We start from the raw sequence: 14631 nt of genomic DNA, 5'->3' as shown, positions 1-14631 counted from the left end.
TTTGGGGGTCAATTACTCGATGGAATTGTGGCACGAGTTAATTAGAAAGATGACCTCAAACTTCTTATTTCAAAAGGGCTTTGTCCATTTATCTACCGTAATTTTAAACGCGGACAAAAAGAACCGATGAAAGTTTATTTTTTATTAAAGGCGGTGTTGATTCAGGATACTTGTGTGTTGGTGTCACGTGTAATCTGAAGGGGAATTTCCAGTTTTCCCTTTTGTTAAATTGCACAACCGCACCACGCCTGTTTGAAGTGACTCGTCATGCTGAACACTCACTGAACAATACACGAGCTTCCATTTAATATGCAGTGAACTAAAGGTTGATTTACTCATTTGAAGAATATTTAATCATAATTCCTTCATTTGAACTGTTTTTATATACATATATATATGTATGTATATATGTGTCTATAGAAATACTTATATATTTAATATATATGTGTGTGTATATACATATTTGTTTTTTGTAATTTATATATACGTTTATATATAAATACTTATATAATTAATATATATACAAATTACAAAAAAACAACATATATTAAATATATCTAAGTATTTATATATATATAATTAATTTTTTTCGGAATTTATATATATATTTATATGTATGTAGATATATATTATATTTATTTTGTATTTCTACATATTTTGTTATGTATAATATAATAATATATATATATTATACATATATTAAATATAAATATATGTCTATAAATATACGTATAATATATAGAAAACCTCTAGAGGTTCGTAGGAAATACACACTTTTTTTTGTATTCCATTACTTAGCCAACTCATTGATGTGGATGTGGTGCATATTGCATAACATAATACATTTGAATCGATGCTTAATGTTAACCTCCATGTATTACAGGACTGTTGTCTGTAATGACACCGTTGGCCACTAGGTGGGGTCCATTCTCTAAAATAGACACACTCGTGTACATCATGCTGTGTCGTTCATTTACCTGTACATGTACACGTGTTCTTATTTTGAGAAGGAGCAAGCTCTATTTAATCAAATACTGATATTAACCCTGTTAATTTTGTATTAATATATTGTATTAATATATGTGTATTTATTTGTATATATATATATACCCACACACACATATGACTTAAAACAATATCAAATTAATATATATATATATTAATTTGATATTGTTTTAAGTCATTTTAGGGACACAATCCCATATTTTGTAAATCATTCGTAAATAAAAATTAAAAAATGCAGTTGAAAAACAAAAGTTTGACTCAGAGTTAACTGGAGTTAATTGGACCCTCATTGGGTTCTCGTTATCAACTGGAACATGAGGCCATGACGGAGGCACCTGTCCTTGTTGCTCTCATCTAAATCACAGCAGGTGCCTCAGATGTCGTTGTTGACTCACATTGAATTCCTGTTGCGCAATAGTTCCAAAGAACACTCCGCGAGGCTTAAGGCCGAGCCGCAGGTATGTCTGTGTTGTTCTACGTAACCGCTGTTTAAAGGTAAGATCAACACACAGGATTGGAGGCCGATACATTTTACAAATTAGCAGGAAAATGTGTACTGAGCACCTTAATTATTACCACGTTGAGCTCTTTGAGCCCTTAAAACCCAACTTTCTAAGACTTAAAAGCAATATGATATTGACATTATTTCACATATGAACTGTCCAAATAACTCACATAACATTCACACATGTGAATTCATGGGTAATGATGTAAAACTGTCTTAGGATATCTTGCATTTCACTTGTAAAATATCCCCAAAAACAAAAGTCGATGTGGATCTTTCACACGTTGAATAATGTTCATGTTGTGATGAACGTGATGAGCTTCCCATGTGGTACATTAAGGTGTTTTTAAAAGTACATTTGTAAAGGTGTTCATAGTTTACCTGCTGGCCACATGATCCACTGCTGAAGAATATGTGTGTGGAGATGATGACTGAAGGCTTTGCATAGTTCTAGTGTGTGTGTGTGTGTGTGTGTTATATTATAGTGCAAAACAGACGTCGGAGTCGCTGTTTGTACAATGTGTGAAAGAAAACCAACGTGTGAACGGGTCTGAAGGAAGCCTCGGGTGACATGCTGAATACCAGAGCTGACTGCAGCTCCAGAGAGGAGGACTTTCCATGAGGCAGTCAGAATGCAGCTTGATGGGTCACGCGTTGGTATGTGAGGAGGGGGGCCAGAGGAGGGTGAAACCGTGCCGTTCTAGGACTAAAGTCAATAAATCAAGAAGATTGTGGTTGACATTTTTTTTTATCTCGCTAATTTTGTATGTTTTTTTTTGGAAATTGATTTTTTTGGGCCACAAGGGGGCAGCGCAGCAAACAGTATATATAATTTAATGAATTGTATGACTTTTTTTGCATCCGTTTTGCAACTCGTAGTGAAAATACATCCAGAGGACGATCTTGTTTTCCTTTGCACTTGTTTCCTCTCTGGCTCCGAGTCTTTACACTCACCCGAAGATAGAAAAGCCACAACCGCGTGATTATAGAGCACGATGGGCGTTTCCCAACACGCCAACCAGAACATCCTTTCCTCTCTCGTTCCGCCTAAGATGTAAGATGTAAGATCTAAGATGTAAGATAATAATAATTGAACTTTAAGTGAAGAACAAATTAATGATTAACACTGTCATTATGATTGACACTGCAGTTTCCCAGGTCTTATTTTACTTATAGCAGGTTTCATCACCCCAAAAAGACTAAATCAGATTGTATAAATGTGTGTATTCCTGTCACCAGACAGTCAGGTGTGTGTGTGTGTGTGTCATAACTAGCAAACTGAGTCAGTCACACAAATAGACTTTTTAATGTTTATTTGGAAGCTGCATGACATTCACTGAACAGGATTTTGAATCTTGAGACGCTGATAATCCAAAACTTATTCTATGAAAATAGAAATAATGAAAAACGAGTGCAAGATGTTATCAATAATTTAGTTTCGATAACAAAAGTTGAAGGACATTCTTAAACGTGTAGGTGATAACATTAAACAATACACAAAGAACTCAGATTACAGCAGTTTGAAAAAACAAACTAACAGGTCAGTGGCGTCTCCCTTCAGCCTCTACACAGCAGTGTTGATGTTGTACACATTTTGTGTCTCTACTCCGTCTCTACTCCGCCTCTACTCCGTCTCTACTTTGTGGTCGGGGTGGATAAGGTTTATTCTTCTCGGAATACGGGAAGTGAAATCCAAATGACGGTTTCTGTCAGTCCGTGCGAGGTCATCGCCGCTCATCACCGCCGGCAACACGATGCAAGACGGCCGGATTCTACGTCAACAACCCAAAAGCAAAACAATCACGTCCTCCTGAAACTTACAGCGAACACACACTCCTCCATCACACAGCAGAATTCCTCAGCAGCTGTGATCTTGCAGATTATTTACAGGATTGAGAAACTTCATAACAAAAAGAGACATGTGATATAAAAGCCTGAAGAAAGGGGGCGGAGCCTGCGCAGAGAAATCCGCTAATGGGGTCAAAAGGTCACGGTTGTTAGTTAAAGAAGTCACTTTCTGTTGATGTGACATCTATCACATGTGTGTCCGTCCTGTGAGAGGGACGCCACCCTCAGGTTTCCTCCTTTCACCCTAATTCAAGTTTCTCCTGATCTAAATCGAGGCTCTCAGGATCGGGGAGTCGTATGCTGCACTTATTATGAGACTCCTTAAGAACACATGTGTGGTGTTGGCCTGTGTGCAGGGGTCACACACATGCTGACCAACGGGTTTACAGGACTTTAAACCAAATGTACATGACCAATCATCTTGTAAAATATGAATATAACACATTTCCATGACTTTTCCAAAACTTTTGGGGAGTAAATATTTTTTTATCAGACTTTTCCAGGCCTGGAAATAACAATCAAAAAAATCCATGATTTTTCCATGATTTCCATGACCGTACAAACCCTGTGTGTGTGTATGTATATATATGTGGATATATGTATATATATTAAATTGACCTGATGTGATTCACCCAGACTACAAGAAACTAACAGTTTACATCTTTAGAAAAAGAGAGAAATCCAGTAAAGAAGCTCCTGAATTAAGGCACAAACGGTGTCGCATTTCAATATTTTCCGAGTGTTTCCCGCTTCAGGCGCAGTGAGCGCAGACGAAGAAGTTCCTGTGCTCCTCCCAGTAGTGGAGCTCCTCGCTGAAGCTCCAGGAGCAGCCCAGGTCCTTGCTGGTTTTCACCGTGTGGACCACGCAGGAGCCGGGCAGCTTCTCGTGCAGAAACTCGGCCACGCCCACCACCGTGGGCTTCTTCTGACCCTGGATCAGCTGCTGGATGCGAGCGGCGTCCACGGGCTCCGGCGAGGCGCTGTAGGACACCCAGACGTTCAGCTTCTCGTCCGACGACGGCACCTGGAAGCGGCTCTTCCCGACCGGGCAGTGGTAATCCTTCTTGTTGGCGAACAAACCCGAAGGGGTCCGGAAGACCCTCACGGACCAGCCCACCCAGTCGTACTTCTTCTTCAGTTTCTCCACGATGGCGTCCGCCAGCTGCTGGTTGGTCACGCTCGCCTCGTCTCTCACCAGCCGGCGCGCGTCCGCCTCGGCCTGCTTGGGGAAGCCGACGATGCAGTCCTCGATGACGGCGTTCATCTTCAGCTGGACGGTCTTCATCTTCTCGCCCCAGTCTATGAGGAGCGCGTCCTCCTCGCCGTAGCCCTTCAGCGCGGCGTGGCCCAACAGGGCGATGAGCCCGACGCAGAACAGCTTCTTCAGCCGGGCGCAGAAGTCCTCCACCGGCCGGCGGCTCTTCTCCTCGTAGTTCAGCGTGATCTCCAGCACCGACTCCCCGGAGAAGTTGTCCCCCGTCACGGAGTTGTAGAGCGTGATGAGGTTCTTGTCGCCGCCGCTCTTGGCGAAGTGCTCCAGGAACAGCTTCTTCTTGACCTCGCGGAATTTGGGTTTGGCGTTGAGGATGTCCATGTACTTCCTGAACTGGTTGGTGATGTTCTCCTCCACGGGGAAATACACGGCGTCCAAGCCGCTCTTCTTGATCTCCTCGTTGATCCGCCGGATCTCCTCGGAGACGCCCTCCAGGCGATCGCGCACCTTCTGGAACTGCTCCTTCATGAACGCCGCCTCTTTGCTCTCCACGTTGTCCAGGGCCAGCTTCACGATCGGGGCGGCGATGGCGAAGATTGGGAAGAGGTCGCCGGCGATGCTCGCCACCATTTCGGCGCCGTGTTCAAACACCTCCATCACCGTCTCCACCATGTCCTTCCTCTCCGCCACGAGCTGCTGCAGCTGGCTCGCCATTTTCGCCGATGTCTCGCCGGCTGAAAGGGAAACGCGTTGACGAGGTAAGAAACGAGTCGTCTGTTGGGATGGTTAAAGAAAACCTCCTCTGAAGCCGCGTTTGTGACTTTTCGCTTCACTCGGCTTATCTCCGTGGAAACAGTTATCATTACCTTCATCCACCATGAAGAACAAACCACTAGTTCTGCTTTATACTTGTTGAGGACATCCCACTAACGACAGAACATCTGACGCCCTCGTGTTTAGGTTCATAACTTTAATATATATATATATATATTATTATTTTTATATATGTGTATATATATATATCTTTTTAAATATATATTATTATTTATATATATATATATATTATTATAATATATATATATTATTATATATACACTGTCTCGTCCGTCTCCACTGTAGCAGCAGTTAGATTCACCAATGGCGGAGCAGCTCAACGCTGATTGGCTTTCGCGACTCGGGTGAATTTTTCGCCAAAGTTGAAATCTTAAAAACTGTTGAAGATTCGCAATGCGCAATTTGCGTCTAACGCAACCGCTCTTGTTTGTACGTTGACTTTGCATCATGGGATCTCATCACGTGAACAGTTCGCAACGCTTTTGTTGTGAACGCAGCTTCAGAAGAATCAAACCGGTCGAACAAACTGAACACAAATGAGGCAGAAGGTCTACGACTTTTTTAGTTTGACCTTTTTTTTAAGTGTACTCACGGTTCTGGTTCTGTGTGGTTGGACCGCGGCCGGCTCGCTCCTCTCTCCACGCAGCAGACTCTGATAAGGAAAGAGAGGAGCGGCAGCGTGAGCTGAAGGCCACACCCAGTGAGCAATGACTCAACGATGTGAAGGGAATGCAGCCGTGACGCCGGGCTGGAGGGTTTGTGTGTTAACTGTTCATTAAACTGCTCGCTGTATGTTGTGGTGATCGGTATCGCTCTTAAACAAATGTCATCTGTTAGTCTCTGTGGAGTATGACTTCTGACAGGGGAGACGTTTACTTATTTTTTAGGGGTCAGTTTTTTCCCCACTGACTGAAATCCAGGAGCATTTATATATGAATTGGGGCACTTTTGGAAACTTGTGAAATAACATTTAACCTTTGTTCACAAATAATAAATATAGTTATTTAGGCTTACAGGATATGAGCAAGTGTCATAGACATATCAATAATAAGACTATTAGGCAGTAATAAGACTATTAGACAGTAATAATGCTATTAGACTGTAGTCTACAGATTCAAAGTGTTTCTTAGATTTGTTCTAACAAAACAAACAAAAAACATAAATCAGACTGTTATATTCAATTGTATTCTTATTTCTTTGGGGTTATGTATTGTTATTTAAACAATTATTAACAATTATAACTTATTTCTTTGTTTTTTATAATAGAAAAATATATTTATTGATTTGTTGTGTGTACCTATTGTACAGGCAACACAGATAGGACAAAAACAGAACTCTATTAAATTATCATAATTATTAGAAGACATTATGGGGCATTTTTTGCCCCTCTAGTGACATCAGGGGCCACATTATATTTCATAGGGGCCTTTTTGCCCGTTGCCCCGGTGTGTTTCTGATGCTGCTTGTAAGAGCTGACTAAGAGGCAGTTACATCCTGTCATGTGCTTTGCACTTGAGGTCCATTTGGGTTGGAAATAAATCTTATTTCACAAAACGCTTCCTCCAGATGGATTTTATCGGCATGTTCGAACAAACTGGAAATGTGTTATTTGGGTGGAAATCTAATTTCAATGCAAGATGATATACAGCCTTCTGCTGGCTGCACACACTCGGTCCCACGCTCATGTGTGAGGCTCATGAAGATAAAGAAGAGGTCCTTGCATGCTCTAATTCAGGTGTCTGGCCTTCAGAGTGTTTTATAATGTTTGTGTTGCTGCCGGAGGAGCAGCAGCCGTTGCTGTTCCTCCTCCAGTCCATAAAGGAGCAGCGGGCGTGGGAAGTGAGGCAGTGGAAGAGGTTAAACTTGCTGGGCAAGGGTGCGTTTTTCTTTCTTTCTTTCTTCCAGTGAGACTCAGCAGGTTACCACGGCAACAAGACAGTGGAAAAATAATCTGTCATCTTTGTTATTCTCTCTGCTGAAGTCTAGCTCGAGAAGATGTCACCCATTTCAGAGAGAGAGAGGGAGAGTGAGAGGGGGGCAAGCAGGGAGAGATTTTTTTAGGAGGTTATATTTGTAAAAACATAAATAGAAATTTTAAAAATGCTTGACTGTGAATACTTTATGTTTCGGGCTTTTATTGTGAAAGGTTTGATTTTAAACATATTCTCCAACAACAGTATGAATGATATCTTATCAAATACCAACACGTGTCACTTTACGCTTATTACTTGTTATGAACCTTTCAAAATAAACTTTGTCTTCACAGGAAACGACTGGCTTGAGTTTGAGTAACTTAATTACTTTATTTGTGCAGCGTTTTAGAAAGTACACACTCGTTCCCTTCCTCGCTGAGAGGTGACGAGACAATCGAGAGCACTCTGGTGTCTGGTTGTCGGGAGGTTAAGAGATTTTGAACCGGGACCCTTTAGCCAGGCTTTATGCTAAGCTAACCCGCGTCACGTTTAAATAGTGGTCGTCTCATAGACTCTTGACAACAAGAGACACATTTAGTTTTTTTCTCCAAATTGGTTGAACTATCCCACTAAAGTATAATTTGAATGTCGACCACAAAGCTCCGTTTCTGCAGCAATTGTGATATAAAATATTTAACGTTGGGCTAATCTCCTCGTGAGACTCATGAACAACAAAAACAACAAACAACCGTGTGCAGGACATTCCCGCAGGATGTGAGACCCTTAAATTACTGTATCTTATTGGATTAGACTGTAGCTAGAAATGTGAATCCTGTTTTCCACCAATGCTATCTCTTTCTCTCAAGGTCCCGGGGGGAAGGGTGTGTGTGGGGGGGGGGGGGGGGGCGGCGGCATGTGAAGCTGCTTCACATGCTCTGTGTGCTTGAAGAAAATCACATTTTCAGAAACAGAGCTGAAGCTGCATCTCACCATGAGGTGTGAACAAACATGGACAAGTATTGTTTTTTTAAACAAATATTTCCACTATATTTACTTGGTGCTCATTTTCTTGCATACATATACTGTACTGTAACTTTTATAGTTTTGAGTATTTCCATTTTGACTACATTTCAGAGGGAAACGTTGTAATCTTTACTCTACAGCTCTAACGACCGCTCAGATTCTTCTCGTGACCCTTTTGGAGGGGCCCGACCTCTAGTGGCAAACACTGGACAAAAAAAAGAGTATATAAAGTAGTTAGAACTATAGCTCCACTTCTACCTGTGTATTACTGATATAATGCCTCCATACATAATAATACTGGGGGATCTTTTTCTGCAGAAGATACTTTAAGTACTTTTATTTTATAAAAGTATTTTTATAAATGTTCTTTTCTTTTATTTAATTTGTATTTAATTTAAATATGTTTTTATTTTATTTTATAAAAATATTGTTTTATTTCATTTTTTATTTTATTTAAATTAAAAATTAATTTAAATAATATTTTAATATAATTATTTTATTTAAATATTTTTTATTTCATGAAAGTCTTTTTATTTATTTTGTATTCTATTTGAATGTGTGATATTTGATATAATGTCATTAAAATGCACCGATGCAAACAACAGGCTACATCATCTCCCTCAAAACAGATGAAGTGAGACGTCCCGTGCACGCGCCCCACCTCCACCAGACACGTGACCAGCTGACCACTCAGTCTGGCCACTTAATGCGCGCTCTTAATGGGAAACATGCATCGACCCGTCCGCGTTCAAGGCCTCTAATTGTATCAAGACAAACAAACAAACATCGCAGGTTAACACCACAGTGAACAACGCGGAGATGTTGAAGCACTTCCTGGAAAAGAACCAATAAAAGAAGTGGCAGCGGACCTGGCAACCAAGACCTGGCAACCAACGCCCATAAAGAAGTCGACGCTTCGTGTAAAAGTGCAGATTAGTGCAGATTCATCTAACGACCCACTTCCCTTTATTAAATGAAGAAGGGTGGGCGAAAAAACGCGCATTTGACTCTTTTTTAATATATTAATATAACGAGCAGGTCGCTGCTGTCAAAGAGGGAGGAAAAGAAAAGAAAAGCTCGATTACGTAACTCGAGTCGATGAGGGGTAATCGATCGTGTTCGATTGGAGGGTCTTTTTCGAACAGATAAAGGGACTCACCGTCTAAAAGTTTGCGGAAGAAATTCACGAACTTCCAGCCTGTTTGCCTTCCTGTTGGTCACGTGACTCTCGTGGAACAGAGGCACACCCAGAATGAAAAAAACACTTGGGTGGTGGATTGTTACAGATTAACCTCCATCCATTTAATAAACAATGTTATTAAAGCATTATTACTGGTGAAAGAGATTTGGCATTATTATTATTATTTTCAATAATTTTAATAGGTTTAAAAAATCAAAAAGAGTAATGATGACAACAAATAACCACTTATTTTCGTGTTTATTACAAATGAAATTATTATGATTTTCAATTATTGTAAGAGGGTTTAACTCAAAAAGAGTAACGATGCCAAAAAATAATATTATATTATTATTTTCATATTTATTACAAATTAAATTATTATTATGATTTTAATAGGGTTTAACTATAAAAGAATAATGACCAAAAAAAATCTTATTTTCGTGTTATTACAAATTAAATTATTATGATTTTCAGTGATTTTAATAGGTTTAAAAAGTCAAAAAGAGTAATGATGACAAAACAAATAACCATTCTTATTTTCGTGTTTATTACAAATTAAAGTGAAATATACAGCTATGTATCTTGGCAAAGTGGAATCAAGGGTTTTTGGACGTTTGCCCCGCAGCCATATATTACACCAAAAGCAGCAAGAATATTATAATTTTGATTCATACATATTTATATATATATCGAGGAATGGACAATATACATATAATCCATTCGCATAGTACGTGTCATTTCTATTCATTGTGATATTCTGTATAGGTGGTAAATATTCCCTTATAAACAAATTGAGAAACTGCATAAGAAATGACTAAACAATCATCTCGAGGTTCAACTATCTACTTGTCCTGCAGCTTTTTGACATATCAGACTTCATAAATATTAATCTGCAGCCATGAGACGGTTAGCTTAGCTTAGCGTAACATCTGCTAGCCTGCTGTGCAAAGGTGAAAAATACATCACGTGTCATATTGGTGGTCGTGTGACGAGATCCAGGAGGAACAAAATAGTTTGGCACAACTTGCAAATTGACATCCACCACTTCCTGTCTACATGCTAAGTCATGCTAACGGTCTCCGGCTGCAGCCTCGTATCTTACACACAGACATGGCCTCCGCCTTCTTATCTCAGAGCAAGTGTTGGGCTAGACGGTTCATTTATTTACATCAGAAAGTCCCAAAACAATTCCAACTCGAGGGACGAGTACTTGCTTGTTCTTCAACTTTTTAAAGGTCAATAATGAACTGGGAGGGTTTAAAGTTTAAAATAACCCAAACTGTACTGCATCACATCCGTGGAACAGGAAGTAGCAGATGATAACGCCATAAAGTCTTGCAGTAGTTACCGAATGGCCTACAATGGCCCGAGAGATGTTTAAAGGTATTAAAGGGGAAGTTATGATCTGTACGGCTTACAGGCTAATATCGTCATATCGCTCAATTCCAGTAATATCCACTAGGGGCAGAATCATTGCGATAGTCATAGCACTATATACGTCATAGCTGGCATGAGATGTACGACTGGAAAAAAACACATACGGAAGCTGCTGTATCATCAACAGATAAAAGATATATCATATTTATATATATATATATATAATATTTATATATAAATATATATATGAATATAATATATATACATATATATGAATATATATGTATATATATTCATGAATATATATATTCATATATATATATATAAAGAATATTGCAAGCAAGACAACGAATCACACACCAGAAACCTGATTATGAATCGACAAAGACGGTATTTCCGATATCCCTTTTCAATATTTAATGGTAGTACTTCCAGGGTCTCTGGTGAAGACATTCATAGATGTACGCGTTGCTCATTTTCTTCCCGTAAATCGTTATGTTTCCTACTCGGAGTGGATGCACAGGGAGGCTCTTTTGTGTTTCCCGTAGTAGTAACAGTCCTCGTGAAAGTTGTTGGACTCCACCACCTCCTTGTAATGGCTGACGGCGTGCACCAGGCAGTTGGGGAAGCTCTTGTTCAACGCCAGCGCCACGTCGATCATGTTCCCCTTCATCTTCTGAGCCTCGATGTGCTCCTGGATCTGACTCTTGTTGATGGGCTTGGGGTCCACGCAGAACGAGACCACCACTTTGATCTTGCTCCTGGTCAAAACGTCAAACCAGTTGGCTCCTCCGCTCCCGTGGCACTTCTTCCCGGCCAGCCAGTTGAAAAAGAAGATGCGCTCCTTGTCGCTGAAGGCCCGGATGGACCAGTTCACCCAGTCGTACTTCTTCACCAGGGTATCCAGGAGGGATTTGGTGAAGTCGCGGTTGACGGCGCCGGGGTTCTCCTGCAGCAGGAGCTCCACGTCCAGCTTGGCTTGGTCGGCGAAGTTGTCCATGCAGTCGTCCACCGCCGCTTTCATCCGCGTCTCCACGTCCTCCATCCGCCCCTGCCACTTCTTCACCATCTCCTCCCCCACCGCCCCTTCCTTGAGGGCGGAGTGGCCCATGACGGCGATGATGCCCACCACGAAGAGCTTCTTCAGCCGGGCGCAGAAGTCCTCCACCGGCCGCCTGCTCCTCTGCTCCGTGGCGACCACGCTCTCCAGCAAGGGGTCGCCCGCGGCGCTGTCCCCGACGACGGCGTTGTAGAGGGCGTCCAGGTTCAGGTCGGCGTCGGTGTTCTCGTAGTGACTCAGGAACTTCTCCATTTTCTTCTCTTTGAACTTGGGCTTGGCGTTGACGAAGTCCTGGAACTTCTCGTACTGGCTGAGCATCTGGGCCTCGCGGTCGAAGTTCTGCTTGTTGAGCGACGACCTCTGCAGCTCCAGGGCGATCTTGTCGATCTCGTCCTGGATTCCCTCCAGTTGCTGGTTGACCAGTTGGAACTGCTGCGTCAGGTAGCGAGCCTCCTTGCTGTCGGGGTTGTTGAGGATCTCGGCCGACGCCACGAACACGGCCTCCAGGACCGGGTGGAGCTGGCCCACGGTGGAGGCCAGCACCTCCGAGGCTTGGCCCATGATCTCCACGCCTTTCTCGATCTTGTCCCTGTTCAGCACGAGCCAATCGGCCACTGCGTTCATCTTTGAGTTTGTTTTATTTCACACTAAACTAAAGTTGTCGGAGGCTTTCTTTTTGCCGTCGCCTGAAAGAAGAAGAAACATGAAACCCTTGTGAAGTTCATTAGAGATTTATAGAGATTCGATGACGTTTCAGGCAACAAATATGGCCGCTTTTACTCAAATTTGGCAAAGCAAATGTAAACAGCTGACTGAGAGATTTTATTTTCTCACAGGACTTTTCCCCCGACAAACAAAAACCCTACAACGGCAGGTCATGTCCGCACATGTCGGCATCCAGTTTCATGCCGCACCCTCGAGGCCTCAGCTAATGACAGGGACTCGTTTTTTTTTAAGCCTTGGTGGCATTGACACATAGAAGAAAGAAAGAAAAAAAAAAAGCTCATGAAAGTACACAAACAGAGGCACACATGGCGATTCAGAACATATATCAAACACTGTGTGTGTGTGTGTGTGTGTGTGTGCTTGTGAATTATGACGCATTGTGCAACATTGCCGTATTGGCCCTCCGACGAATAGCCAAGACCCAAAGCAAACACAGATGTCCACAACATGGTAAAAGAAAGGGGATTAACTTTTGGGGAATGGTAGTTTTTTTTCTTCTCGATGTGTAATACACGAGAGAGATGACCTAACTCATTTCTCGCTCCCCTGGAGCTCATATCCAGTTCAGAACGAGGCACACCCTGCAGGTCTGAGAAGAAAACCCTCACCACTGCACTTGTTCAATAATGCAATCACACTTCCATAATCATCACAACCCCAATGTGATTAAAACGAGACGCATACACATGTCTTATTGGAGGTTTTGGTGTAAAAAAAAAGAGATAAATATATAGAAAATAGACTCACCAATAACAGCCGCAGTGATGTTATTTACCCCTAATTAAAATCTGCTTTATTCAACCGCATGCCAGCAGTGCTTAAAAAGAAGAAGATTTATCCACATTTCCATGTGATTTTTAAAACAGCCCCCCAAAAAAGTGCACCATTTAAAAATGTGTATTTGTAATGACGCAACAGAATTCAATTGAAAGGTAAAAAATGCAACGAATGAAAGTAAAATACTTACTGAGTAATTCTCTTGGTTTGTGTTTGGAAATTTCTTCTTTGGTAGAAAAGAAAAGAAAAAGTGCGTCTTCTTTCAAGTTTAAAAAAAGTGAAGAGATATTTAGTGAAAGGAAAAGAAAGGCGAGTCCCACACAGCGCTTGATTAAACACCGTCTCCCCTTCAATGAGACACCGAGCTGCTTCACTGGGAACCACCGGCTGAGCTTTCACTAGACCACATCCCCAAAGGACTCCTCGGGTTACTTTTGTTTGTTTTTCATCTTCTTTTAAAAAGCTTATCATGAAGGCCAGCTTTAATAATGGTGGGAAAAACTGAATATTGAGTTTTTCTTTCTTTCTTGTTTGACCTTTTAATGGGAAACTATATACCTGCTGGTGAAGTAGATGATGGAGATGCTGAATAAAGAACGAGAGCATAACAAGATGAACTCACCTTTTCGAGTTAAATATCCAGTGGGCCACGGTCCAGTTATCCAGTAGTCCAGCTGTGCCTGTGAGCACCAGCCTCCTTGGGATGTATATATAGACTCTCTCTCTCTCTCTCTCTCTCTCCCAGTGTCTGTCTGTCTCTCTCTCTCTCTCGTCACTCCCCCTTTGGAACTCCTCCATCCCGTTCCAGCATTCCTCAGAAAACCCACTCGGAGGGATGAGGGGCCGGCACTGACACAGATAACATCCTGTAAACACTCCTCCCCATGCAGGGACACCGTGCACCCTGGGAAAATTACCCCCCCCCCCCCCCCCCCAAAAAAAGACTGGTTTGTGTGAGTGTGTCTGCGTTAGAGGAACAGGCCAATGGCAGCAGGGTTCAACAAAGCGAGCCGCGAGCACAAAACCCCTCTTGTTGTGGCTCTCGCTGCGTTGCCATGGCGACCCAACTGGTTCCTGTAACTCCTGTGAGTCCGGCCGAGCTCCGAAAAGCCCAATTCAAGCGACTTGTCTCCAACGAGTTTGAATTCCCGAGCAACTTACCCCCCTAAA

General features: G+C 41.8%; 2 protein-coding genes across 5 annotated transcripts; both read right to left on the bottom strand.

Annotated features, from left to right (window-relative positions):
- Positions 1–2808: 2808 nt before the first annotated feature.
- On the bottom strand, positions 2809–9533 carry rpz4 (rapunzel 4). The gene is made up of 3 exons (XM_056444015.1): positions 9501–9533; positions 5998–6057; positions 2809–5305 (listed from the first exon to the last, which is right to left on the bottom strand). Exon 3 carries the CDS (start codon positions 5283–5285, stop codon positions 4110–4112), a length of 1176 nt encoding a protein of 391 aa, XP_056299990.1. The 5' UTR covers positions 5286–5305; positions 5998–6057; positions 9501–9533; the 3' UTR covers positions 2809–4109.
- A 516-nt stretch (positions 9534–10049) lies between these two features.
- rpz5 (rapunzel 5) lies at positions 10050–14171 on the bottom strand. Of its 4 annotated transcripts, XM_056444032.1 has the most exons (3): positions 13652–14076; positions 13432–13501; positions 10050–12644 (listed from the first exon to the last, which is right to left on the bottom strand). In XM_056444032.1, the coding sequence occupies exon 3, from the start codon at positions 12580–12582 to the stop codon at positions 11401–11403; it is 1182 nt and encodes a 393-aa protein (XP_056300007.1). In that variant the 5' UTR covers positions 12583–12644; positions 13432–13501; positions 13652–14076; the 3' UTR covers positions 10050–11400. The 4 variants fall into 4 exon arrangements, with proteins under 4 accessions (XP_056300007.1, XP_056300008.1, XP_056300010.1 ...); XM_056444033.1 differs by lacking the exons at positions 13432–13501; positions 13652–14076 and adding an exon at positions 14084–14171; XM_056444035.1 differs by lacking the exon at positions 13432–13501.
- Between the last annotated feature and the right edge of the window lie 460 nt (positions 14172–14631).

The sequence above is a fragment of the Pseudoliparis swirei genome, chromosome 22 (assembly GCF_029220125.1).
Source record: "Pseudoliparis swirei isolate HS2019 ecotype Mariana Trench chromosome 22, NWPU_hadal_v1, whole genome shotgun sequence".
Lineage (NCBI taxonomy): Eukaryota > Metazoa > Chordata > Actinopteri > Perciformes > Liparidae > Pseudoliparis > Pseudoliparis swirei.
The sequence above is the reverse complement of the archived record's forward strand: the minus strand, read 5'-3'. Positions and strand labels throughout refer to the sequence as shown.

Bases quoted from the DNA above. Each gene is read 5' to 3' on its own strand.
- rpz4 (XM_056444015.1), bottom strand. From the start codon at position 5,285: ATGGCGAGCCAGCTGCAGCAGCTCGTGGCGGAGAGGAAGGACATGGTG.
- rpz5 (XM_056444033.1), bottom strand. From the start codon at position 12,582: ATGAACGCAGTGGCCGATTGGCTCGTGCTGAACAGGGACAAGATCGAG.